At 40.1% G+C, this 27,570-nt stretch overlaps 1 protein-coding gene across 1 annotated transcript in view; it reads left to right on the top strand.

Moving 5' to 3' along the window:
- rbfox3a (RNA binding fox-1 homolog 3a) overlaps positions 1-27,570 on the top strand; it is a 369,568-nt gene that overhangs the window by 178,354 nt on the left and 163,644 nt on the right. The window contains exon 4 of the mRNA XM_079476662.1: positions 9,725-9,782. Within this exon, the coding sequence (XP_079332788.1) occupies positions 9,761-9,782 (22 nt within the window). The 5' untranslated portion in view covers positions 9,725-9,760. The remainder of the gene's footprint in view (positions 1-9,724; positions 9,783-27,570) is intronic.

Below are 27,570 nucleotides of genomic sequence, written 5' to 3'. Positions count from 1 at the left end.
GTTATTGTGTGGGTTAAGATAGTTCACCCAACAAGGAAAATTCACCCTCTTGTCATTTCAAACCCTTTCTTCTGCAGAACACAAAAGAAGATATTTTGAAGAATGTTAGTAACCAAACATCGGCGGTACCCATTCACTTGCATTGGTTTTGTGTGGGTACTATAGAAGTGTGTGGGTAGCTCATTCTCCAAAATATCTTCTTTTGTGTTCTGCAGAAGAAAGGGTTTGAAATGACACGAGAGTAAGCAAGTGATGCAAGAATTTGTATTTCTGGGTAAACGTTCCTTTTAGGCTATGATTTGCTGTATATAAAACAATAGTCCCAATGGTACATTTCTATTTAAATTGCTTGGTAAATATATGTGTTTATGTGGGGGGGTTGAATATGTGATTTTCGAGGACACAAATGTGAACAATTACAATGTAAGCATGGTCTGCGGGGACACCTCCTGTGTCCTCATAAACAAAATGACTTAAAAACATACTAAATTGTGATATTTTTGTTAAATATTTTTGATACATTTATTTTATGGTTAGGTTTATGGGTAGAGTGTGTTGTACAGTATAAAAATCATTACGGCCTTGGAGCGTCCTTATAAACCACATGCCAACATGTGCTTGTGTGTCTGTGATAGAAAGAGATATTACTGAATGTGGGGTTATTTGTGAGGTAGATGTGGGTAGAGACCCAGGCTTGTCCACAACAATAAACACTGTTTTTGATTGAACTGAGAACAGAAATGCTTTAATAAAGCTGGGACAGAACACACACCTCACAGACTAGACCTCACTTCTCTCAGCAACCCGTGAAATCGAGTTCACCTCCGAGGATGGATGTTTGCTTGTTGCGTCTTTCTCGTCCATCTGACACACATCTACAGTGCGCACTAAATTGCATACGCTGCTCATGGGAACTTCTTTTCCATTCCACACAAGCCCGGTTGTATATTTATTTAGTTGAATACAAATCATCCTTTATTCATTCAAGTATAGAGTTTTCTCATGTTAACTTTCTTTTCTAAAGTTGTCCACTGTATGTACTATCAAGTCGCTACATGTGCGAATCTTTCCAGATCAGTGTCTTTTGAGGTTTTAAGACCAGCACTGAGACAGCTGGTTTAAGAACAGACCTCTCATGTTGCAGTATGTGCAATATGTCTTGCTGTGGGATTACATGGTGCCTTTCTCATATAGAAATGGTCACATATCTGCTTTAACAGCACCTTCAATATGTGGTAGCAGCATATCGACAAAACTTTGCACTGTTTTTTTTTTACGATTGTAGCTAGTGTATAATGATGGTGCAGATCAGTCAGGTCAAGGGAGGTAGCAAATAGTGAGGCATGTGAGTTCACCATATCAAACATTCAGATTCACTGCGCAAAAAACGAACTACGCCATTTCAGATGCAGTTATGTGTTATTTGATGCACATTTTCGAGATCGGAATTGCATGCTGTGTAGGACTAGCGAGAGTGAGAATAATGAGAATGATTGGAGATAAATGTTGTGTTTCATTTAGGTATTACTTTTTGTTTTGTTTTTCATTCTATTAAATGAGAGAAATAAGAAAATTGAAGGGAAAAATATAAATTTAAAGCCCATAAGAGATCGTGATTTTGTAAGATTGATGAAACATTCATTTAAAATAAATAAATGTAAATTCTGCCTTTTCTTTGCAGAATTTAGTACCTTGAGTTGAGTTTCAGCTGAAACCTGCCGGACCGTGTCCACATTCATATGTTTTCATTTTAAGATGCATCTTTTTCTCTCCGTTCTGGCCTTCCGTAAACACTGAGACAGCATTTGTTTCAACGAAAACTGAGCTTTTTAAAAATGTTCTCTAAAGTGTATACATTAGAAAACGCGTTTTTCGCATTGTAGTGTGGAAGACACTTATTTTTCCTCCTGTGACGCAGTTGTTTTGGCTCTCCAGTTTAATAGAGTTAATGTCAGTTCCTGCATACTTTATATTGCATTTAATGGGATGTAATGTTTAGTTACTGGCAGTTATTGTTTGGCAGCGAAACGTGAGAATACTTTACTTTCGCAGTTGCATAGTTTACGTTCCCACAGCAACATCTCTACCTCAATGTGTGTCCGGTAAAAAAACTTTCCTCTAAGCTGCCGCGACATTGTAATGAGGCAGAAAGTAAATAAATGACATGTTAAAATGACCGGTTACTCATGGATGCAAGTGTTTTCAGGACGTATTAATGTGGATGGGCAGGACTGGAACGCATGAAAACGCTCGTGTGAACGGAAAGCGTTTGTAAAATGAAATCTCCGAAAACGTATTAATGCGGAAAAGGTCTAAAGGAGGCGTGTACCAGTTTGCTGAGGTCTTGTTCTCGGGAGAAAAACCTAAGCAGCAGGAGATATAGGCATTTAATCTCATTACTGTCTAGGACAGGCTAATGAGATGTTAATGAGATTTCACTGGTGATTTTTCTTTCCTGTGGGAGGACATCATCCAATCAGTTGCTGAGATCTGAATCAAAGATTGCTATGCGTAATTGATCATAGCTAAAATAAAATGGCAAAATGAATGGTCACATGGATGTTTATTTGTGAAACTAGGCCAGAAAGGGGATTTAAGGTAAAGCACCTAAAGAATAAAATGACAGTTTATTTTAAGTCTTCACGCTCAGAAGTCTGAGAGCAGCTCATTAAAAATCATTCTTTCTGAAATGATGAGCTTTGGTGACACCAACATTTAGCAATAGCACTTTTCAATGACACTTAAGTCACTAACTCACGTTTGCATTGGCGAGATAATTACGGCTCTTCTGCATTCAATGATATACTGTGGGATTGCAATGAAAATCGGGTGACAGTCTTACTACCGCTAGCAATGACTCGATTTCCACTTTAACAACTCACTAAATCCACACAGCTTCGGAATAATTATCATAAAACCGAATTTTCATCTGCCTCTATAAAGTTTGCACAGGTTGTTTTGGCAATTCCAAAGAAAGCCACCGATGGTAAACCAACAACGTTTCACGATCAGATACGCATCCCACATCCATCCCGACGCCTCCCCCTCCTTGGTTAAAATGATTAATTTTAACAACATGCTTTACACCCTTGTTACATTTATTGTATATTTGTGTTTTAGTAAATCAACTCAAACCGGAAATAAACCAAGCTGTTGCGGGTAATTATTCACTTGTTCTTGATTTTGTTTTGGTCCGCATTTATGGTGGACCGTAATTCATTTAAATTCACATTTCCCCCTCTCTCAGTCAATGGTGTGCTTTAGCTGTTTTAATATTCAATGTCCCTCATGTTCAATTTGCATCAGATGTCCTGTTGTTACGTTTCCCAGAATCCACTCTTTCCAACATAAATTGGGTGCATGTTGCTGTGGAATGACAACACTGGGTCCTTAATAGAGATGACTATTAGCTCTATATTCAATCTTTTTGCCCAAACGAATGTGAAATCAAAACCAAGTAAACTCACAGCGGCGTTTCGGTTGTGTTGAATCGCATTTCATGTTTATTTTAAAATGGTCAATTTAAAGACTTTGGCTTACTAGAATGAGAAGTATTTGAATAGCGTTGGATAGCCGGCGCATATAAGATGTGAGAGAAGCCAGTTAATATGTTTATTATGGAGCAATTTTGGAGAGAGAAGATAAAACACAGGCGATTTGCCTTTAAAAACAACTTTAGGAAAAATCATGCCTCTGCACTTGCCATTCAGCGCTTTTACTCTAGTGCATATCAGTCAAGTGTGTTCCCTACATACTTTCATTTCTCTATTTTTGCTGGCCCCCTTCATCTTTTACTGCATGCAGTGTAGTTATATTGTCTTGTATTATTTATCTGCAGGGTTGGTTAAAGGCAGAATCCCCAGAGTGGCCTGGCATTTGGGAATCCTCATTAACATTTGCAACATGTGGTTCAGCAGGGCTGCCGGTGGGAGTCTGTCCGCTCTATGCTCTTAAATATCTCAGTCGGTCAGAAAGCCCTAAAGCGGGTATTTACTACTTTTACCTACAGCTATACGAGATAAAGGACGTCGGGGTGGCAGTCACTCATATTTTAGTAACATTGTTGGTCAAAGGAAGGGGACAGCTCGACTTTCAATCGTTCAAATCGTGGGCCTTAAAGTGACAGTACACCCAATATTATATACATTTTGTAATCACTTATTCACCCTCAGGTCATTCAAAGCTTGTATATGACGGAAAGAAAATATTTTGAAATATCAATGAACCCTTTTCAGTTTTCCGGGTTTCTCAGCCGCATGTTGGTTTAACTTCTAAAGTAGCACAAATATTTTTTTTGCATTCTCACTTGCTCAAAAGAAATACTCAACGATAGTGTTGTCACTACTTTAAACAACAAAAAAGAGAGAGTCTGATAATGGCCGACAAGAGAGAGAATGAAGTCAAATTTACCATGACTTCCATAGATTCTGTATAAGAAACACCCTCGCATCAACGGTGAAAGTCCCTGTGAACCGCAATACTTCTGTGTTTTGAATAATTTATACATATAAATATTTTGTCATTTCGAATGAGAAAAGCAGTTGCCGTGGCTTTCGTCTTTCTCTTTGATTCGATTAAATGTATAAAAAAATGGAACTGGCAGCAGACTGACAGTTGAAGGGGAGGAGTTAACGGATGCTCCGCCCAAGCCGTCTAACAGGACAGAAGGAAGTGCATTTTCAGGTTTTAACTAAAGATTATGAGTACAATCTTTACACAAATTTAAAAAAGCAAATTACCCATATTAATACACTATTTACAATAAACGCTGCAATATATCATGAAAAATAGGCGTTGTAATTTTCACTGGGACTTTAACTTTTTTTGTGTAATTTGATGCAAAAGTAATACACAGTACATTTTTATGAACATACATACATTATACGTTTAAAATATAAAAAACTTTGGAGGATTTACATTGCTGATGACCGTTCAACAGGCTTGTGAAAAAGGTCCATTGAAGTCCATATGGGCCAGTGTTTTTTGGTTATCAATTGTTTTCAAAATATCTTCTTTTATGTTAAGCTTATTTGAAGCTTGGCAGCCCCTGCTCTCCGTTCTCTTTGAAAAAGCAATGACAGTATTCAAAATTTTTGATGAACTGTTCCTTTAAAAAAACCTTCAACAAACAGTCAGCCCAACACCAATCTCAAGCATATGCAAAAGCAAACATACATGCCACATAAATTCCCGGCCGAGGAATATGAGGTGAAGCTCCGTCGGGTCCTCGTAAGAAACGGGAGCATTAGCTCTGGCGGCTTTCATATATTGACCCAGTATGAAAATCAAATTACAACGGGCTGTTCAAGGCTTAATATTTATGTCCACACTCTCTATTCAGGCTCCCTGTAGGAAGAGTTGATGAGCTCCAGCATGTCAGTAATTGAGAAGAGTTTCCAGGTCAGTGTGTGCCACTGTGCTCTAGTGTGTGTGAAAGGGGATATTTACTCTGTGAATGGAGGGTGAATGAAGTTACAACTCTATTTACCAAAGCCTGTATAAGCTGCTCAACTAATCTGCTTCACAAAGCAAAGTAGAATCCAAAAGGATTCAGGCACGACATTACAAAGTTAAATTGCTCTTTTATGCCGTGCCACTGCCCTGGCCATTTTTCATTCGTTCTTCACTCTTTACAACCCGTTCACCTGCTCTCCTGAAAAGGCATAGCAACACATTTCACTCACCCACCTTCCAAACAGTGTTATCCTTCAAATTTATCATGTTCTTCCCTTTCTCCACACACAAGGAATTGATAGAAAGCATTATTCTGTCTTTTGATCTTTAAAACACGTTTTACCAAATCGATTCGGCCTCGGTCTCACAGTCCTACTATTCTAATAGTACGTAAGCGTAACAGATCTTTTGACTGAAGGACTTTTATTTCTTGCTTTGTGTTTCATCTTCATTTATGTATTTTTGACATAATGTGAGTGGTTCGGTCGCTGTCAAAACAACATTTTAATCCATTTCTTTTACTTGCTGTTTATTACGTTTTGTGCCAATTACATTATTGGTGGTCTTGTGTTTTCTGAAAGCAATTTATTCCAAAGTAAACATGGTTTTGTAGACTGCACCTGTTATTAGCTCATTGACAAAATTGAAATCGAAAGTCGCTTTAAATAAAAGCGTCAGCTACATTTCTGGTCCTCTTATCTGATTGGACAAGATGTATTAAGAGCGCTGGTACATAGTGTCACAGGAATAGGACTTTTCACTGTTTGTATTATGTGTAATGGTTGATCCTGTTTGACTTTGGACTTTAGTTTATCAGTTTTTCTCAGTCAGTACACTGAAAAGTTGTCTGTATTGTGTCTAAATTTCCTTGCTATATAGCATTGTTTTTTTTACAGAACTGTTGTTTAAAAGCAGTATCACGCTCACAATCTGTAGAACTGAAACCTCTTTACCGTACCCAGATTCATAACACTAAGCCTAAAATAATAATGATATATCATTTGAGCTGTTGGGTGAGATTTTGACCTTTAACGCCATTTTGACGTTAAAGGTCCGGTGTGTAATTTACTGGAGGATCTATTGACAGAAAAGCACTTTAATATAAATAACTATGTCTTCAGAGGTGTATAAAGGCCTTACATAATGAAGCGTTATGTTTTTATTACCTTAGAATGAGCTTTTTCTATCTACATACACCGCGGGTCCCCTTACATGGAATTCACCATGTTGTTTCTCCGGTGCCCTAAACTGACAAACTGCTCTACAGAGCACTTTTCGTAAATACGTTATCTCCTTCGATCTCATTCAATGGGATCCAAAATATGTTCTTTTGTGTTCTGCAAAAGAAAGTTGTACAGATTTGCAATAACATGAGGGTCAGTAAATGATGAAATAATTCGCTTTTTTAGGGGTGAACTATCCCTTTAATATCAGTTCAGGTGATATATTGTACCAGGCTGATTTTGAGCTTATCACTTCTTTAAGGTGCTCACAATTATCATTTTTTTTTACAGAATCTAAAGTCTGAAACAATTATATCTTATATATGTTTTGTACTCTGAAAGGTCAAAGGGAATAATGCTGTGCAAGTCCACGATACACATTTGATCTGACATGACAATACACGGGTTCTGTATATCTCTTTCGGTGCAGCAGACTGTTAGTCCTTTCATAGCTGTGATAGAACATCATTGCACCGTTCTCATCATACAGACTGTTTATTTATTGCTGTGTACAAAACTAAATTGCTGGGCAAATAGACTTTAGTGAGATGCTATTTTCTGTTTTGCTTGCGACATCAGTGTAGCCCGAGTGATGGTTGTTTTATTGTTGTTTTTTGTCCACGGCACTCTTCAGTTCTGGGTTATTTATGCCTCCTTACCGTCCAAATAATTAATCAGCTCCGACACAACAGGAAAAGAAACAGCTTTTAATTACTTATGATGAAACAACAAATTATCTTGGCCTTGGTCCCAAAAATACTCGAGCCCGGTGCATGGTAATTCATTACAGTGAGAGAGAGACAGTGTGGGAGAGAGACAGGAGACAGGAGGCTGTGAGATATGAGCTTTGTACGGATGAAATCAATACACACGATTTGTTCGTGTGTGTGTGTGTGTGTGTGTTGTGCGCGTGTGTATGTGTGTGTTGTGTGTCTGTGTTATAGCATTAGAACCATTGCGATCCATCAAAAGGTTGAGTGTCAACCCACAATGAACCCTCACACTTTGATGCACTTATATTTCAACAAACACTAATGCATTACCCACCGATAGCATCATGTAGCGTCTGCTTGTGAATGAGCTTAGTCTGCTATCTTTAGTTTTTTTCTACTTCTATCAAATCAGTTTCAAGCATAGTTTACTGTATTTTGTGTTTCACTCAAGAAAGCAGAAAAGTCCAAACAATACATTAGTTTGCTCTGATTTATAACCTAGTGAGCTGCCTACACAGGCAGCATCCTAACCCTTATGGAAACGAACCATGGTTTAAAACCTCATAAGTGACCTACCGGGAACAATCAAAATCAAATACATGTTTTAATTGATCACTTTTGGGCTTTTTTTGTATGTGAAATTGAATTTCTATTTATGCAATGCATTCTGGGATCATCTCCTTCCCAATAAGATGGGATACTTGCCTTCAAATTGGACTAAAACGAGTTCTCTTAGGAGGCAGCATAATTAAGTTGGCTATCTTTTGGAACAGACTTCACGTTGAGACTGTATCTATGATGCCTTAAAATGCTGCCTCCATAGGCAAGTCTAGGTTTTGGAACAAAGCATTTGTGTACATGCACGCTGAGCGGTGGATGGACACAAATACTCGGAGGGTTGTGTTGACACGCACAGACCTCTGTTATTCATTTCCGCGCCTTGAGCCTGTTTTCAGGCAAGCGAAACGGAATTCCTCAGAAATGATTTCTCACCGAGTCGGCAGTGAACTGGATTTCCCAGTAGACTTCCCGCGTCTCCTGGTTTCAGTTCTACTCTTGACCACAGAGGGGAACACTAGGAATGGAATTAGACACTTCCCTGTAGAGAGCTACAGACTCTCTCAGACAGAGAGAGATAGAGACAGAGAGATGGGGGAGGTTGGATGTCGTTTTAAGAGAGGATGAGTCAAACAGAGGTAACGGGTTAAGGAAATAATGACGTGAAGGAAAGAGATAGAAATTCGGTTTCAACACGGCACAGTGCTGTTTCTCAATAAACACGTTAGCTCTATATTTCAGATTAATGCCAACAATTAAATGACACATAGGAACAACACTTATATCAAGCCGGTGGATATGGAGGGGGCGCTATGCATATTTAATCCGAACAGCCCGCAATAGAGGCCATTATGTCCGTGTAATTACGGTAATGCTCTAACAGGGTCTTTTGTGCCGAGTGCTGTATTCGCTCTCTCGGGCCTTGTGTTCGGTTGTATACATTTCTGCATCCAAAGAAAAACGGGAGCATTATCATCGTTGCCCATTATTTTTTTATTATTACACAGCACTGCCTTATTCTTCTTCTCCTCTGGGTGACATGATTTTTTTTACATGATATACAGTAAAGTATTTGTGGTCATCTGTTGTACTGTACAAATCAACCTTGTAGTGATTTTAAATTATCAATGACATTGGTTACACTTCCTCTTCAGGACGCACGTAAATAATTTACTGTTTTCATATTTCCTATCTATTTTCAGTCAAAAAGGATTATACGGACTCAATTCCCTTTAAAAAAAGATGTGGTCGGCGTGCTTGCGGTTAATGCTTATTTGGGGCTTCCATGTTTATGCTTTCATATGGAACCGGGGTCTTTTTTATGCTTTGTTCTCCTTAACTGAGTGTGAAAACACATAAGCGGCCATGTTTGTGTGCCTTCTCCAAACGTTATGGCAGATCCACTTCAGCGGCAGTGTTGCTTGAAGCTCAGCTGGCGGTTTCCAGTGAAGGATTTGGTGGTTCTGGTGAAGTTCTGAGCTTATCTGGACCTTGCAGGTCCCCTGACTGAGCCTCAATCCCCTAGCGCATTATCATAACAAGGGCACACAAAAACGAGGTACAACAAATCCGAGTCCAAACACAAAAACAAGGAATTTCAGAGCAATCTGTGATGTAAATAGGGAGCTCAACCTCTTTGAATTAAGAATGAAGTCCCGTCTACCATAACAAAGGTTGTTTACAAAACCGCCTACTAAGAAATTAAGCATTTTATGTAATTTCATGGCTTACATTCTTCGTCGCAACTCTCAAAGCCTGTCTGTTTTTCTCTTGCAGGAATTAGACACCAACCCTGTTCGGCCACAGCTGTACATGGAGACCCCCAGCTGGGCAGGTGAGTGTGTTTATGTGGAGGTTGTGGCCTCTTTTATGAGCCCGTGAGTGTGTCATGATGTTCTGTTTGGGTGAGTCGAAGAGCATCTCCGGCCCTGTTTACACCTGCTATTAAAACCGTTTCAAGTGGTCTGATCAAAAGGGGTCCGCTGAGACGCATCACTTTTTACACCTGGTAGTACCAAACCCCTCAAATGTCTTAGGCTCTGAGGGTTCTTCCATAATTATTAAAAATGTAATGATTTCTACTTTCAAAAACATGCTAAATTATGTTTTTTATACTAACTTAAAGGTATAGTTCACCCAAAGATGAAAATACTGGCACCCTCGTCATTTCAAACGTGCATGACTTTCTTTTGCAGAACACAAAAGAATATATTTTGAGGAATGTAGGTAGCCGAACAATGGTGGTTCCCATTGACTTGCACAGGGGATTTGCATCTGTAAAGTAGAAGTGAATACTCTACTTACCATCGTTGTTCAATTACCAACATTCTTTGAAATATCATCTTTTATGTTCTGCAGAAAGGAAGAAAGTCATACAGATTTAAAATGATGAGGGAGAGTAACTGATGACTAACCATCCCTGTCCATTTGTGAACAGACCGCCGACATGGGCCAAAAATCCAGGGTCTGTGTTTACAAGACATATTCTGAAAGAAATGTGGCTTTAAGGACGAATGGTGATGCAAGCAAAGGTTTGATTGAACTGTTGAGTCTCATCCTCCGAACGATAGGCTAGATTTCATATTTCTGCACAATTTACATTTCCAGCCTCTTTCTCTCTGTTCTATACCATCCTTATCCGCTATACATCTCAATGTCACCATCGTTTCCCGTCCGTCTGTGGTGTTTCCTCTGAGGATCAGTTACCTTACTAGATCCCCGCTTCAGACAGATTGATTTTACCTTACTTGCCGTAAACCATCAAAATCAGTTGACTCCGAACGCGCACCCTAATGACGCAGCCCCCTTCCTCACGTCTCAGCAGCGCGAAGCTGCCTCGTGAGACCCAAATGACTGTGGCAATCATGCTGGCCCGTTGTGCCCACGTCCTTTGGATTTGTAAATGAGACTGTGTCTTTAAAAGTGTAGTGGAGAGGGCCGTAGCGAGGGAGTGAGAGAGGAGTGGTTTAAGTAGTGCTGACGATAGGCCTTTGATTCTGAGCATGCCCATTAGAGGGAGCCATAAATCCTGGGCTCTCTGGACTGCCTGTGTCAGCAGTCCATGGAATGAATTGATATTAAACGCGACAAAAAGCCTCTTTAATTCTGCCTCCACCAGCCTCTCTCTCTCTCTCACTTCTCTTGCTTGCTCTCTCACTCTCTCTCGTTCTCCAACTCTATTTCTTCTCTCTTCCTCCCCCTGTTCTGGACGGTAATTGAAAAGAGGGAGAAAAAAGCCCGGCGAAGCCAAGCCTGTCATCATAAAAACATCTGCAATTACATCCGCTCTATTCATTATTTATGAAAGTCATTAATTAAATATTACTCTATTGCAAATAGTAATAGCATTTTCCCCCTTTTTGCCCCCATGTTGTCTCAGAAACGGCGTGTTTTCTGCCAAACATCACAATGCTGTTTGCACTAAACATTTATGTTTACACATTAAGGGCAATTATGAGGATTATGCCAGCGGATTGGTGCTGCATCGAGCCCCGTTTGCCTGCCTGTTGAACCCAGAGGGCTCAGAGTGCGGCCCTGCGACAAATAAGGCATCCGCGTTGTCACCCCTCACCTCAACGCTGGAATAATAGAGATAACTTGATTCACTTTCAGGCGAATTGGATATTCTAAAACGGGCTCCTTTCTCATTTTTTAGGCCTGTCTAAAAAAGATCCCATAATGAGAAGAGGAAGCGCTGTCACCGGATGACATCACCCCCACGCGTGATGCGCTAAAAGCGTAAGCTGTGGGATTTCAGGTGCCATATTGATAAGTTAGACCTGTTATTCCCAAAATTGTAAAGATGAGGAACCATACATCAAACAAGGCGTAATGCTTAGCTAGATGACATTCGAAGTGGGGTGCTGGGGTGCTCGGAGAGCGGCAGCCGGCACCAGGTACAGCTGTTTTGACTCTTTTACTTAGCAGGGCCCCTACTTGGAGGCTCTCAGCCGGTGCGAGAGGACGTGCGCACGACACTCGCGTGATGGATTGAGTTGGGGAAAGCCATCATCTGGTTGTGCATGCGCTTGCTGAGCGTGGTGGGCCCCGCATGATTAATGATATTTGCCTGGAGTCATCGAAAGCTAGATTTAAGTATTTCGGATTTAAAGTAACATTCGTCTCTATTGTTCACAGCGAGAGAGGCATTAGTCAAATTCAGCCATGTCTCCGCAGACGACGGCGCTCCAACCCCTGGAGCACGCTGTGTAACAGTGCTGTTGTCTAACTCTCGCTTCTGCGAATTATTCATGCAATTTTTGCCCATTTCGTCTGATTATCCACAAATCACTCGTACCACTGACTTTATCATCCTGCCAGAATCATTTATTTCGCAGTTGTATTTCTGCTGAGTAAACGTTTGATGAATTGCTTTCATTACGCTTTTTAAAAGTGCAAATATATTCTGCCAAAAATAGGAGTTTGTTTATCACTATCATTTGGCGAAATTTACAGTTTTTATTTCAGTGTTAAATAAGAACATCCAGCCCGCTGGATCAGATTAAATAATTTGTGAAGCGAGTAAAGTTGTGAAGGCAGGTTTGTGCGTGCGTGCGTGCGCTTGTTTTTTTCCCCTCCGTATTTTGAGTTCTGAATTCGCAAGGTGAAGGTCCATTGATGCCTGATTCCAAATCCCTTGTGACAACTGAGTAATGAGATGAAATGATAGACCCGGCTCGCGTCTGGCACTGATATTTTGTAACCGTAAACGCCCTGAACTCAGCATTAAACTGACCATCTGATCCAAGACTAACAAAGATAGCCAAGGTCAGAAACGCACTCCTCCCTCTAAAGTAGTGTTTCCTTTAAGCGCTTAGCAAAGCATAATTTGTGCGGCGTGTTTCCTTCAGCTCAAATTAATCACTCGCCTCAGACGGTCGAATGTCGAACGTACCCAAGTTCCACTGATGTGCTTTGTGGCTATATCCGCGTTCTTGGATGCTTTCAAACGGACGGAGGTGAAAGAGCAAAGATTGTACATGACTGCCACGCTGCTCTCTTTCTTTACGTCTGCAGCTTTTACAGATCTGTCAATGGAAATGCAATTGCCAGGAAAGCGTTCGATGCTAAATGGGTTAGGGTGCTGGAGTGCGGGGCGCGCTGAATCCAGCGCTGCCTGCGCGAGCTGTTTGTTTTAGGCCTAAATCGCAGCGGATAGGCTGTGTGCAAGCGCGCTGTGATGAAAACACACATTCTGAATTATTCTCAGTCCAAACAAGCCCTTACTGGGGACGTTATAATCACGCTGTAAAATGAGGGGACCCAGGGGAAAATTTGTAGAAATGTGACTTGTACTGTTTGCCTTGCATCTGCCCTTTTTACATGCTGCTTTTATAATGAAATACGTTGTCTGTGCAACAGGTTTTAAAGGCACCGGAAAATGACATTTTGTTGTTGTTCACTCACCCTTTTTCATTTTCCTTTAGGTTGAATTGTCCCTTTGCGGAGATGTTTTAAGTGGCTTGTTTATAAATTCTTTTGTGAGGCCGCACTTTGGACATAAAGGGTCTTTTCTCTTACGCTCACCCTTACGAGCGCTCTTCAAATGAGGACTTTCTAATCATAATTACATCCGCGACTGTTTGGCTTGTATCAGCTCTCATCACGAGCCCCTCCGGCCAAATTGCAGGATTCACATCAGAATCGCAATGACACGCATTTAATTAGAAAGTTTCGATGGTTTTAAATGCATCTCGGACAGGATTGGGAGTTCTTTGAAGCGACGCGTTATTGATAATCGAAAGAAGTCTTCCTGTCAGTTGCTGTGAGGAGGCGCAAACAGCGAGCTAATCTTAGCTTGCGTCATACGGACGGGAATGATTGCCATGCGGTAGACGTGCTGTGATAAGCATGTTACGTTATATTCAGATCGTTAGATTGGTTTTACTCAATAGTAAATTGTCAATGCCAAGATTCAAATCATAATATTAATAACTTTCGGGCAAAGGATCAAATCCACCTGTGTTTTGACCTCAAAGCGAGCGAACCGCACTGAAGTGAAGTCCATTTGCATAGATGTGCCGGACTACACCACTTTCCACTTTCACAACCTGCCACGGTAATATGATTAGTCAAAGCTATGTGTTTTCTTCTGGTTAATGCTCTTTCGCCGCTCAGAGATGTTTCTCCACTAGTTCCTCATCAAAAATTAACGGAGAAAAAAAAACGTAATGATTATCGCGTAGAAGTGTTGCATTATTAAGTTCGCAATGCGTGCGTTGGAGAGCGGAGAGGGGCGAGGATAGTCATCAGGCTGATTTGAGGCCTCTCAGAGGAGGCACGGGCTGTTGTTTATGAGGATAATGAGCCCTTCATCTCACCCAATACAGCTTACAATGGTCTCATTACAATTAAAATGGCTGAAAAGCAGGACTAGAAGAAACAGGGAATGCGTATGATGAGAATTCAGTGGGAACGTTTGAAGGAATGGTGTATTAACCGGCCAGGAAGTCATTTAAACCCCGTTGGCAGCAGAATTATGTTCCATTACTGAATTGGACCTAATGCTTTTTTCTGCAAAACACATTGCTCCTGATGTCCACGCTATTGCGAAACATCCTGTGCTTTTTTCGTTTCCTTTCTGTCGAAATTCACCTCTGTAACAAAGTTCGGTTCGGTCTACGCTTACACCTGCGCACCCTCAAACTGTAAACACATAAAAAACACTCAGCCTTTCATGACCTGCTTGGATCATCAGAGAGTCTCATTCCTGCCTTTGTATGCATCACTGTCTTCGGGCTATAAAAGAATAATGCAGTTATTGATTTGAACATTTCAGCTCATATGTTTCCACTTCGCCTAGGTCTGCTGCCCAGATTAATTTTTGAATCTTCGATTCATGGACACATCATATAACGAATAGAGGTGATTCATGCCATTGCTTTTAAATGCTTAAATTTATATGGTTCGCCATCGGTTGATAGTGTAACGTTGTCGCATGGTCTGCGTCAGCAGTTCTGTCTTGCAGAAATATGTATCGAACATGCTTTTCTTTGTTTTTTTCAACAACATATGTAAACCCTATTAACTAATATAAATGTTATATAGATTGATAGATAGACAGGCAGGCAGACAAATAATCACTGTTACACAGTGGACGGGACTTAAAGTGATAGTTTACCCAAAACAAATTTCATTTACTCACCCTCTTGACATTTTAAACCTTTAAATGGTTTGTGTCCATAAATAGAAGTGAAAGGTGGCCTGTGCCGTTCGGTGTCCATCTTTCTTCAAAATATCTTCCTTTGTGTTCTACGGAAAAAAGGTTTGTTTAAAGGTTTCTAAAGTCATAAAGGTTTGAAGTAATAAGAGGGTGAGTAAATGATGACAGAATTTTGGACAAACTTAAAGCGTAGTCCCAGACTAACTTACATGCTAGAGGTGTCTTGATCGAAAACAACTAACACTGACATATCTTAAAATATATTTTAGTTTGATTTTTGTTTTGTCTCAATAGTAATGTTTTTTTGTGTGTGTAAATAATGGCTTAAGCTCATTCCTGTCCAGGAAACCTTCCTAATGCCTTTACAAACGTGCAAGACTTTCTTTCTGTGGTGGAACAGAAAAGGTTTTTGCAGGATAATTGTTTTTTTGTGTAGTTACAAAAATACAGTATTTATACCTTAAAATAATGCTCATAATGTAATGTTCATACATTAATTTACATTACTATACATGTTATTTTTAAAATTTGATGATATTATACTCTGATTGAGCTTTACAAATTCGACTGATCAAGTTCAAGATCAAGCTCATTGACAAGAGTTAACCCCTCTCTAGAAACGTATTTTATCAATGAAAAAAGAAATGAACCCTGGGTTTACTAATGTTAAAACAAGAAATCAGGCTTACTATAGTAAAACCAATCAATACACCAAGAACCGTGGTTACTACCGTTTTACCATAAATCAAAACATGGTTAGTTTTCGCAAGGGTTGTGTTCAGCAAAAGTTAAAATGTCATACTGTACTTAATTAAATGAGTGAATTTTTCATTTTCGGGTGAACTAATCCTTTAATATTACTTGTTTTATGACAATACGGAGGATTTGCATTAATCTTCCTGTTTTTATTCATGTGTTTGTTTCAAACCAGTTTGTTATAAGCCAAATTTAGGGTTCTATACAATCAATCTAAGGTTTACTGTCACGTATTGCTCATAGATCTGACAGTTGCCTAAAATTACCCATCTGAAGGCCTTCCTTAAAAAAATGTAGAAGTCCCTGAGGGAGATTTATAGACCACTGTTACACAACCAATTCAGCCTACTTGGTCTGGAGACAGAAAGGGTGTAGTGCTGCTGGACCAGAAACAGCCGTGCTGTAATCTGTTGTTCATTTTTACTTCATTTTTCTCCAAAGTGACATCTACTGTCCAGCAGGTGGTACCAAACATTTATCTTTCCTCTCGCCTATCTGTCCTCTCACACCATCCAGCCTTCAGAAAATGTAGACACCCCAAACAATAGGCTCTCCAGAGACACCTTTAGTCTGCAACACAAGTAAACACGCGGCACTGATCCAGACCAAAGGAAAAGACAAACTGTGGTGCTTTGGACACAAAAGTTTTGATGCGGCTGGGCAAGTTTACAGTTTTTCTACGCTGAGTTGCTGACATTTTCTTTCTCTCTGCTTGGCGTACGAGTCGACATTCCCTCGTGTCATGCGTCATTTCAATCAAACACTGTAAAATGTAGGGGCTAGCCGTTAATTCTCCTCTCACCCGTTTAATGGCCGCTGAAGAAATGAAGTCGTAAAAAATCTGTCTTTTTTGTAAGGTGGAAAGTGGAGAGAGGCGCTGGTGGTAGGTTGGGGGTGGTTATTTGCTTCTAACCTGGTTTGTCTTTGCATACCAATCAGGTGTCAGAGAACGTATTTTAAGAAAGTACCTAAAAATAAACACTTCCTGTGTGTTCTAGTAGCTCCATTTGGTCGAGCCTTGCGTTAGGGTTTGATCCCAAGAAACACACATACTGGATGAAAAGTGTTTATTTAATGAACTGTAAGTTGCTTTTAATAAAACATCTGCCAAACGCATAATTGTAAATTTAAACTAGAAAGTGGACTGTCTCTGTCTACAATGGGTCATTTTACAGTGAAGTCTTTAAATTAGTAAATTACAGGGATAGAGCTGGCTAAGAGGGCCAGACTTCTCTCCAAACACTACAGCGTGCCAGCTTCCGGGCCCGGATAGTGCTAGAGTCAGTTGTTCTTATTCTGTCCCCCGCTTCACTTTCTAAGCACCGCTGCCGACGTGATAACTTCATCGCTAAACAATTAAAATCTCACCTTTCATTTTCGCTCATGTCGGCACAAGAAGAAAAAGCCAAGCGTACTTTGTGTAAGTACGTGGGGACTGCACATTCGCCCATGCATGTAATACAGACGACCTGAGCGGAGAGTGCGTGAATTGACTGCGAACGGAAACGGTTTGCGGAACGTTTGTAAACGCGAGAGGCTTTTGATGTTGCGTTGTGAAAACATATGTTAGCACTCATTATAGCACTGTTCCTCAGCCCTTCATTTGTATATTCCGCTGGGCACGGGCACTGAGGAGGAGCCATCTACCCTACAGAAAGCGTGCACCCTCTTTCCACATTCCCTCATTCATCATGTTGACACCAGCGCAGCTACTTTTGTGAAATGGAGAAAAATGGTTAAGTCAGCTCTTTCCCTGAGCTTCTTGCAAGTGTGTGTGCGCGTCCCTTCGCAGTGTTGTGCTTGTATGAGGAGTTTGCACGTGCGATGAGCTTTGGCTGTTACAATTTGGACATGACATGACATTACGTATGACACGCTGATTGAATTTTATTTATTTATCTTAGTTGCAGAACTCGCTTTTTGTCTTGTAAAAGAGTGGGGATTCAAAGCAAACTTACAGGTGTATTTAACCTGACTTGATAACAATTCATTTGTTCAGTTTGATAAATCAATGGCACCCCAATGTTGCGTTCTGCAGAAGAAAGAAACTCAAGCTGTTTTGGAACGACATGAGGATGAGTAAATGATAAAATCCCTCTACTTTACACTATCCACAATTTTCAAGGAAATTTCACCTGAGAGAAACATAATGGATACGTTTCTTTAAAAGAAATTCAGATAGGATGAAACCGCACAGTTTGTATGGTGAAATTTAAATACCACATGTTACCCTGAGCACATAAGTAGCACATGTATATTTGTAGCAATAGCCAACGATACATTGTATGGGTCAAATTGTAGATTTTTCATTTACGCTATAAACCATTAGGTCATGAATTAAAGATCATGATCCATGCAGGTATTAAGTCAACTTCTTATCGGCGTAAATTTATAAAAAACTCTATTTTTGTGAGCGGATGCAGCAAAACCACGAAAAAATAGTCTGGAAACACGCCTACAAACTTCGTTGGCTGCTGCACGCTCTTTGGGAATTAGCTACTCAAGTTTGGTATCTATGTAAAGCTTAGAATTTCCGCTTTCAGGTTCATCTACTCTTCACAACGTCATTACAGCAGTACGCCATTTGAAAGCGTTAAAACAAACCCTTAGCAACGGCCTGCTACAGTGCCTCCGATGGACATCTTTACATTTTTTGGCACCCTCAGATTATTGATTTTCAAATAGTTGTGTCTTGACCCAATATTGTCCTATCCCAACAAACCATACATCAATGGAAAGCTTATTTATTTAGCTTTCAGGTAAAGTATACATCTCATTTAAAAAAAGGTTCCCTTGTGGTCCAGGTTTACATGTAGATAATCAACGAGTATGAAATATCAATCACAAGTGAATTTGGTCGTTCATAAGTTACAAAGATTCGTTAACACAATTAAAATTCTCCCAAGTACCCTCCGGGATATTTCTAGTCAGCTGGAAATAGACTTTTTGGTTATGAAAAGGAGAGAGATTGGTGGATAATAGTGTGTCTCTTACACACGATATCCATAAAAGAAGAATGAAGATTCAATCTGACATATTCAAGCAATTACATTTATCTCTAACAAGTCATAATAAGGTCAAGGAAAAATTGTAAAGTTGCAAAAAGCAAGGTGCAAAACGGGTTTCAAAATGTAACCCGTACCTGATTACCTGCACTGAAATAGCCAGTCTGTCCTGCTCTCTTTTCTCGTTCCCTGTTTAGCAATATTCTCAGCTCATATTGAGGTTTTATCAGATTCTCAATCTGATCGTCTGATTGAAGACCGAAAAGAACATTAACATACATGGTCTGTCACACGCTAGAAGACACAAATAAATGAGCAAATTTCCATTTCCTCATATGTCACCTTCATTTATACCCTGTGCGTTTCAAAACTGACACATTTCCCCCTTCTTCTTGTGTTTGGTACATTTTAGGTCATTTTTAACTCTACCCGCCGTAAAATACCAAAAATAGCAATGCTGCTGTAATGAAGAACTTGTCCTCGGTATGAACGTACAGTCAGTTTTAGATGTTTCCAAAATTGAACTGCTTTACAGCAAATCTTCAATTTGCTGACAATTTGTTTGTGTGTCTGTGTGTGTGCGTTGGTTAAAGAGACTATGATAGAGACATGGACCAATTACGCCTCTTTTCCTTTGCGATTGTTATCTTAAGGGCTGTTGATTAGTCTTTTGTTAGAAATGTTTAATCTTCATTAAAGATTTAAGGGGAAAAAAGTCACTTGAGAAATTCGGAAATTAAATATTTAATGAGCTAATTCCTATCTGCGCCTCGCACCTTTACTCAGAGCTCAGTGTTTCTCATCGGCGGTGGCGATCTGAGGTCATTTTCAAACCTTTTACTGAGTAGGACATTAAAACGGATCACAGCTCATTTTTCTTGTCGGCTGCAAGCGCTGGTCTGACATATCAGGCTGTGAACTTACTTCTTTAAGGTTAAATCAACTAATTATGAGGCTGGGATTTAATAGTACCTTGAAGATGTCCGAAATTCAAAGGAAGCTGAACCAAATTATTTAGAAAGGAAAGATTCTGGTCATTTTAGTCATTCTGTGTATTTGAAAGGTAAATTCACTGAATGCTTTGGGGGGTGTCTGCACGATTTAAAATGTTTTAATTGTTGATTTATATACATGGCGTATCAGATCTATACATTTAGTGAAAAGCCACATTTTGTTTGAAATCTCTCATTACTTTAAATTCTGAGGATTCTTGTACTATTTTTTCAAAACCCCTAAAAACACACATTTCCAGTGCTATTCTGGAAATAAACCATGGTTTAACCATATTTTTATCATTTAATTTATTTTAATTTAAAGTAAAACCATAGCAAAGATCAAATATATTAACAAGATGCGCCACTGCCCTAAAAATCTCTGGGGCGGGGCTTATGTAAGGAGTGTGCAATACGCAGTAGCTGAAGCGACCTCGAAATTTTAATTTTTAACGCATTTTAAGCTTAGCAAACGGAAGTTACTGTGTAGTCCATATCAGCCATTCGCTGATCGGAAATATGCTATTTAATTTTGATTTCTGCCAGCGATTTGTGCATTTCTGCATTCCACCATTCAAATTGATAGGGCTGTGGACTTGCTATGACGTAAACAGCTGCCCAGAGGCGATGCAAACATGGCCGTCGAGTGGCACGACTTCTCTAATTGGACTTTGTCCATAGTAACCACAAATTAAATGTATTATGATAAACAAAACTATGATCTATATATACGTATGGTCACCACAATACCACAGGTTGCCGTGAAAATAGTCTTTGTTTGGCAACGTGGCGTTAAAGACACAAATAAATCAATTCTAATATCAATCCACCCAAAAAACATAGTAACTCACTTTTACAATAATAAACCCAGTTGTAACGTTCCTATCTTTGTGTAGGTTTTCTTCTGCTTGTTTATCCTTAGAGCTTGAGTGATGGGTTGATGTTTTAACTCGCCACAGACGTTACGCTCAGTTGATCGACCATTCGCTGACACAGTGTGTTCGCACGCACAGGTTTAAAAGACCCAGCTCTGATATTGAGAGGTGTCCATGAGTGGAAAGGTGGCTTGCTCGCTCTTTGGCACAGTGAGCGAGACCCTGAGACTGAGGAGCTTGGACTCCCCATATGTCACACGATATTTGTCACATTTCAGTGAAGTGAACCAGGAAATTTGCTGGGCCATTGCTCAGGAGAAGAGGCGAAAGAGAGAGAGGCCCTGATGATAGAGAGAGTGCGTGCGTGTATGTGTGAGAGAGATTGATAGAGGTGGTAGGTCCCATCTGACATTTGCTGAATTGTCCTCTTTACAATTTGGCACCATAAGGGCGTTTGAACTCATCGGTAGTGGCTACATTTGGACTGTATTCTCGCCTCCAGGCTGACCGCCCAGTATTAGCAATTGTCTTTTGAACTATTTTATACAACTCGAAACGTGAATAATTTGCTTATTAATAAATCTTAAGTAGTGGCCTGACCTTCGTGAAGTATCAGTGCACAACAATTGTAAGAGAATTGTACCAGGCAGGCCGCTGTCGCCGTGGCCAGAGCTGGATAAAGAAAAGACCTCCATTGTGGATGAGAGGCCTATTGACCAGGCCTGTTAAAGGAAGCTGCACATGTTCATTTAGCCGGTTGCCTGCTCCTGGGAGGCCATTGATCTGCACAGATTGAGACTGTAATCTACGTGATTGTAACGTAGAGCAGAGTTTCAACGGAGCAAAGGCGCATTTTATCGCAGGTGGAGAGGATTCGGGGGGAGGGGATGGGGGTCTCAGGGGCAGCAGAGAAGATGGAGATTGGGGGGATCGGCCTCTTGAAATGAGCTGAGGGCGAGTTGTTAAGTCATTGATTACTTGCCGACTGAGATTACAGGGATGTAATGGCTGTGTGCAGATAACATGGCAAGCGCTTTCTCTCTCTCTCTCTCTCTCTCTCTCTCTCTCTCTCTCACTCTCTCTCACTCACTCTCTCTCTCTCTCTCTCTCTCTTTCTCTCTTTCTCTCTCTCTCTCACTCTCTCTCTCTCTCTCTCTCTCTCTCTCTCTCTCAATGTGCAGGCATTTATGTGTTTCTGTACCTCAACTACGTTAGCCTTGTTGAACCTCAGCTGATAGAGCATGATGCATGCAATAGCAATAATGTGGGTTTGATTTCTTGGAAACACTTCAAGCCCAATGCATAAATAAAAATGCATGTTCTTTCGAGTCCTGTTTTAGCCTTGAAAAGATTTTATAATAGAAATGACGAAACAGTATAATCCCATTTTATTAAATTAATATTATTGATAAGAAATGCAATTATTTATCTATATTTCTTTCTTTCTATAATCATTCATAATATTATTCACATGTTTAGGAAGATTTTTTTATTATTTATTTAGTATTTTATCAGTGTGTGTTTTCTTGAAATCAAGCTTGTTGATTGTAATTAAGGTCATTCTTTGGTTAACGGAGTGTCGAACAACAAGTTTATATACATTCCCGGTGTAAAAACAAGTTTATTTTCTAATAATAGGCAGTTATTATGATCTTACTTCATGACTGACTCCCACATGATTCGTTCGGCGATTCATCTGTCTAATCCCTTACTTTATATCAGCCTAATCTAATTGGTCAGATGGTCCATTCTGCTGGGATTGGTCGACTGCGTGCAGCGGCCCAAATGGAACGTAGATGGGCATTACACTGGGTGACGCAAATCCGACCCAGAACAGAAACGAGAACAACAGACGACGCGTTCGCGTGATTCGACTCCTTTTTTCCCAAACCAATAACTTATTTGTTATCCGTTCACTTTCGGCTTTCCAACTCGGCAGACTGCTTACATTCACACACAGCAACATTACACACTGCATGAAATGTAATCTTAAGGCCATTGTAATATTTACTCTTTAAGGCTCACGTTGAATCCATCTGTATCCTAGTCCATCTCAAGCACTTTTTTAATGCATTTCAGATTTTTGCTTGGGTAAATACAAAGGAGTTTTTCCATTTATGTCTTATGAAACTTCCTGTTTCAAAAGAAAATGCATCAATACAGGAAAGAAAACTGAGCTCGCCAAATGTTTTTTTTCACCCAGCACTGACATTCTGCACAGCGGTTCGCCCTGTTATCCTTATGTCAAGCAATAACGCCACCATTATGAAAGCACTCTCGGTTGCGGCGTGGTGATCCGAGCTCCCCGCGAGCGTGTAATTGACGTGTTTGCTAAACGCCACAGAGGCGTCAGAAGAGGGACTAAAATGGCCCTATCATAATTTCAAACTTTAACAAAAACAAATTGCAGTAATGCGACTGGCCCGTCCTAATGGTGCAGACTAGAGATGCGATGCTTGTTTTAGCTGTAAATTGCACTCAGCAGGGAATCCCCAGGGCTTCTGACCATTTACACTCCTAATGAGTTATTGGGCACCCAAGAGCGGTGGCTCTAATTGCTTTGGCTTTTTCACTCGAGTCGTCCAAACTGGGGGCATTAGCTTTCTGGATAAGAGGGCTGAGAATGAGGGAAAAACAGGAAAAAGAGGGAGTCGTCGGTGCCTTGATCACTTTGTTTGGCTGTCAGCTAGAAGGTAAGAGAAGAGCTTTAGAAGTGGTCTAACTTTTAGGGTCCTGTTTGTTTATTGGACCCCGTGATTCAAGCGATAAGCCATACGTTTGTCTCAGAGCCTTGGTTGTCCCCACTAACACCAGGATTAACAGATTTCAGGCCTGATGCTTGATCTGCTCTCTTGCCTCTGGAATTAGTCAGTGTCTTGTTGCTAAATTAGATAAATGAGGTTTTGTTTGGGGTTACTAGATTTTTCATTCGTACAAGGAAGTCTTAAAAATCACTTTTCTGCTTGGGTTCGTATTAAGGGATTGATATTTGCCCAGAGCACCAGACGAGTAGGATGTTCCGATGAGCCACAGTGCATATTTACTATAACTGTTTTGTAAAAATGTAAATAAAAATAGATTTGTACCAGTATGGTGTCTTATGAATTATAATTATTATTATTAGTTGTAGTAGTAGAATTATTATAAGCCTTATTATTATTGTCATTAATAACAATAACATCTTTATACGGTATATATATCCTGTATATATATTTATAAATAGTAATAAATATGATATACTATTTTAAATTGTCAGTATCATTTATTTTATTATAGATTATAAATTCATTATATAAACGGTGCTGACAATTTGTTAAAATATAATATAATATAATTATGATTAAGTGTTTTATATTTCCTCCAAAACATATTGGAGACCATCATTTTCTACACTTTTTCTAATTCATAATTTTAGATTGTTTTTAATTAGTAACATGTTTATACAAATAATGCCTACGTGTACTATGTATATTTAAATAATTATAAATGTTTTATTCAAATGTATTGATTCATTTCTTTATCCTTTTATTTTGTGGAAGTGTTTCAGAGTGAAGAAAAAACGTCAAAAAGCCAAGCCAGGTTACCTGATCCATTTTACTGAGCTGTTACTTTGCTTGAAATTCTTGTTTGCATTTGTAAAGTATGCCGAGAACCCATATGGTGTGGATACTGATAGATACGATGACAAATAAACAAGCCAGGTTGTTGTGTGAGCATAAAAACACTTTGCTTAGCACAGTTTTGCCCCACGGCATACTCGTGTCATTAACTCCTGTATGATGGGCCGTACAGGTGTGAATGGCGCTGTGGAAAATGCACACAGCCAAACAAATTCTTATCTAGTTTCTTCCTGATGCAAGATTGATTTTATCGTCAAAACAACTTGAGACATCACCATGCCGGCGCTGTTATCCGTATCTGGCTCTCTATACATTTAAAACAATACAATTACAACGTATACCTACAGTATAAACTTTCCTCTGTATTGTCTTTCAACAAGAGGTGGTGGCACGTTATTCTCTCCCAGTCTGAATAATTCATGTAATGAACAGCCACGTGGGACATTAGAAAATGGAAAACTATCGTTATATTGGAATGTGAGCCGTTGAGAAAGATGGCTTTGAGGATGTCTACTTAACAACCATTCCGGACATGCGTTGCAGACATAAGAGTGCAAATACTCCACACCGCTAAGTGCAATTGCCATCACGTATTTAATAACGTCCAGAGATAGCTGTTGCTATTGCCTTTATGGATTTTGCACTCCACTACAGACGGAAAGCTACGCCTCACACTCAAAGCCAAGAGGAGCCGGCTGTTTCCATCAAGCCCAGAGACCGAGCTAAGAGGAGTCACGCGTCAGTTTGACCCCTTTAGGTGCACCTCACGGGGTTACAGTGAGTCATCCATAGCTTTCTAACCCCCGCGCTGATGGTAGGCATGAGATTAGGCAGTGATTGACACATGGCACGCCTGAAAATAGAAGCGCCTGCATTTTTTATGGCCGTCCATGACCACGGGAACCGGGCTTTGTTATGGCCCATCCAAACTGTCATGGTGTGGATCAAGCCTCCGACGTGCGCCGCTCCTGTTATTCTGCTTAATTATTTAGTGCATATGTATTTACAATGGGTTGAGAAAGGCAGTGGAGAGTAGCGAAGTGTACATCTATAGTATGCATAATACATGATACAGCCAAAGGCTATATGAGAGGGTGTGCGCGGTGGCCGTTTTCGAAGCGCGTAGATTACCGGTTCCTCGTCACACGGGATTATCTCGATGTGATAGGTGGGCTGAGGTTGAACGCAATCTACAGCGCTAGGTTTTATCCGATTGTTCTGGCTGTCTCGAACAACAAGGAGTGTTATGTAAAGACCCCGGCGTGCTGTTGGGTTCCGAACTGGAAGTTTCGTCTTGGGAACAGCGGGGTTCAGGAGGGAGGGGGTTTACTTTTGTTAATCGCGCTCTGCCTTTCGCTTCTGCTAAAGTTCCTCCTTTAATCATGAGCGTATAATTAGTGAGGCCTGCGGTATGCAAATGCTTTCGCATTTTCTCCAGGTTGTTATGCAAACTTATTAAAACGTATTAAAATCAGGGATAATTGCAGAGGAGCCTGTGGTGAGGAGGAATCGGATTCATTTTTTCTGCCTAATGGTAATAGGGGACAGCATAGATCGGTTCCGCTTGTAATGGGTTAAATTAAAGGTTAAATACGCTGAGTTGCTTTATCTGCGTCGCCCGCTGGTATCAGGAAAGTATCCATCAACGGCTGTCAGTAATATCTGATTACCGAACAGATCTGAATGCAGTTTTTCCTCTCTGAAGGTCTAATGCAGATGATTAAACCTTTGCATTATTTATGCTTCAGGAGACGCGTGTTATTGTTTAGATAAAATACAAAGAATGCCGTTGCGAGTGTAGAAACCATCAAGAGTGTGATGAAGCATTTATTGGTTTCACTTTGACCTTTTCATCCACAAAAACAAATGAGAGATGCAAACGAACGATACATAAAATCATTCACGCCTTTGAAAAATATAGAGACCAAAGGGCGATTTATTCGCTAGCACTTTTAATTTGCCTTATAATAATGTTTTGAGTCGATGTTTTGGAGCCTGCTGATCTCTGGACAGGATCAAGACCTCAGCAATAAGTGATCCCCTGTGATATTGCTGTGTAAACTCCCTTATCGTCGCCTCTATAGATCTAATGTGCTACTTGAAAATCCATTTCTGCTATAAATATTCAAATCTGCGCCTTTCGGGTCTTGAATATCACATTTAGCGAGATCAATATCACTTTGCCTTTGAAATCGAGGAGGGACATTATTGGATGCCTAGGGCTGTCACGGTACCAAAATTTCAGTAGTCGATACCAATACCAGTAAAATTGTGCAATACTCTATACTAATTTCGATACCGCAGCAAAAAATAATACGCTATTGAATCGTTTCTATAGTTCAAAATCAAGGTCAACGGTTCGACTCTTTGCTGACACGCCCTCTGATAACAAATGTGTACCTTTATAAGGTATGCATTATAAGTATCTATTAGTCTTTGAAAATGGGATCATTTAAAAGTCTTTAAATAATAAAATAACACCCGTACCAATATTTTTGACATCCCATGTGCATCACATTCTTTTTCCTTTATCATTGCCCGGACACCTCTGCAGAATTATGAAAGATGAATTCTTTAAATTCAGTTATATAATTTCAGCTCCCTGCAATGGATTCTCCGTAGCGTGAGCGCTATTGCCGGCCAATTTATCATTCTGGGAAGCAGCCAAAATGGGCCCATGCCTGCAAACTGTTGCTTTATGTATGAGTGGTTGATTTAGAGGTGAGTTTTTTTCCCATTTCAAAGTGCAGGGGACTGACAACTGGCTAAAAAAAAAAAGCTACCGGCGGAGGTTTAATGGCAGCATGGAACTCAAAGAGTGTTGTTGTAGATAACAGCTTGTGGCTCTGCCGCTAGCTCTCGTTTTGTTTGAACCTGTGACCTGTGTCCTTGGGCAGTATGTTGGCGGTGACAACCGAACCCCTCAGAGGTTTAGAGTTGAAATGCATCAGGTTCACAGGACATCATAGAACATCTGTGAGATTTCATAATGCGAATCTTTTCTCAGGGCTGTAGACTGGAGAAATCCCGCCATCTAAATTCTCCTCGCAGGGTTGTGACGTTATCCGTTCCGCACTTTTACTTCCTGTTCTGCTGTGTAAGAAATGATGGGGTTGAGCCACAGGACCGAGCGAAGCCAATTACAGAGCAGAAATCTGATGATGTTATTCTAGGCATGATTTATGATAATTGACCACTAGCTGCGATGGTCA

The sequence above is a fragment of the Barbatula barbatula genome, assembly GCF_947034865.1.
Source record: "Barbatula barbatula genome assembly, chromosome: 16".
In the NCBI taxonomy this organism is placed as follows: Eukaryota; Metazoa; Chordata; class Actinopteri; order Cypriniformes; family Nemacheilidae; genus Barbatula; species Barbatula barbatula.
The sequence above is the reverse complement of the archived record's forward strand: the minus strand, read 5'-3'. Positions and strand labels throughout refer to the sequence as shown.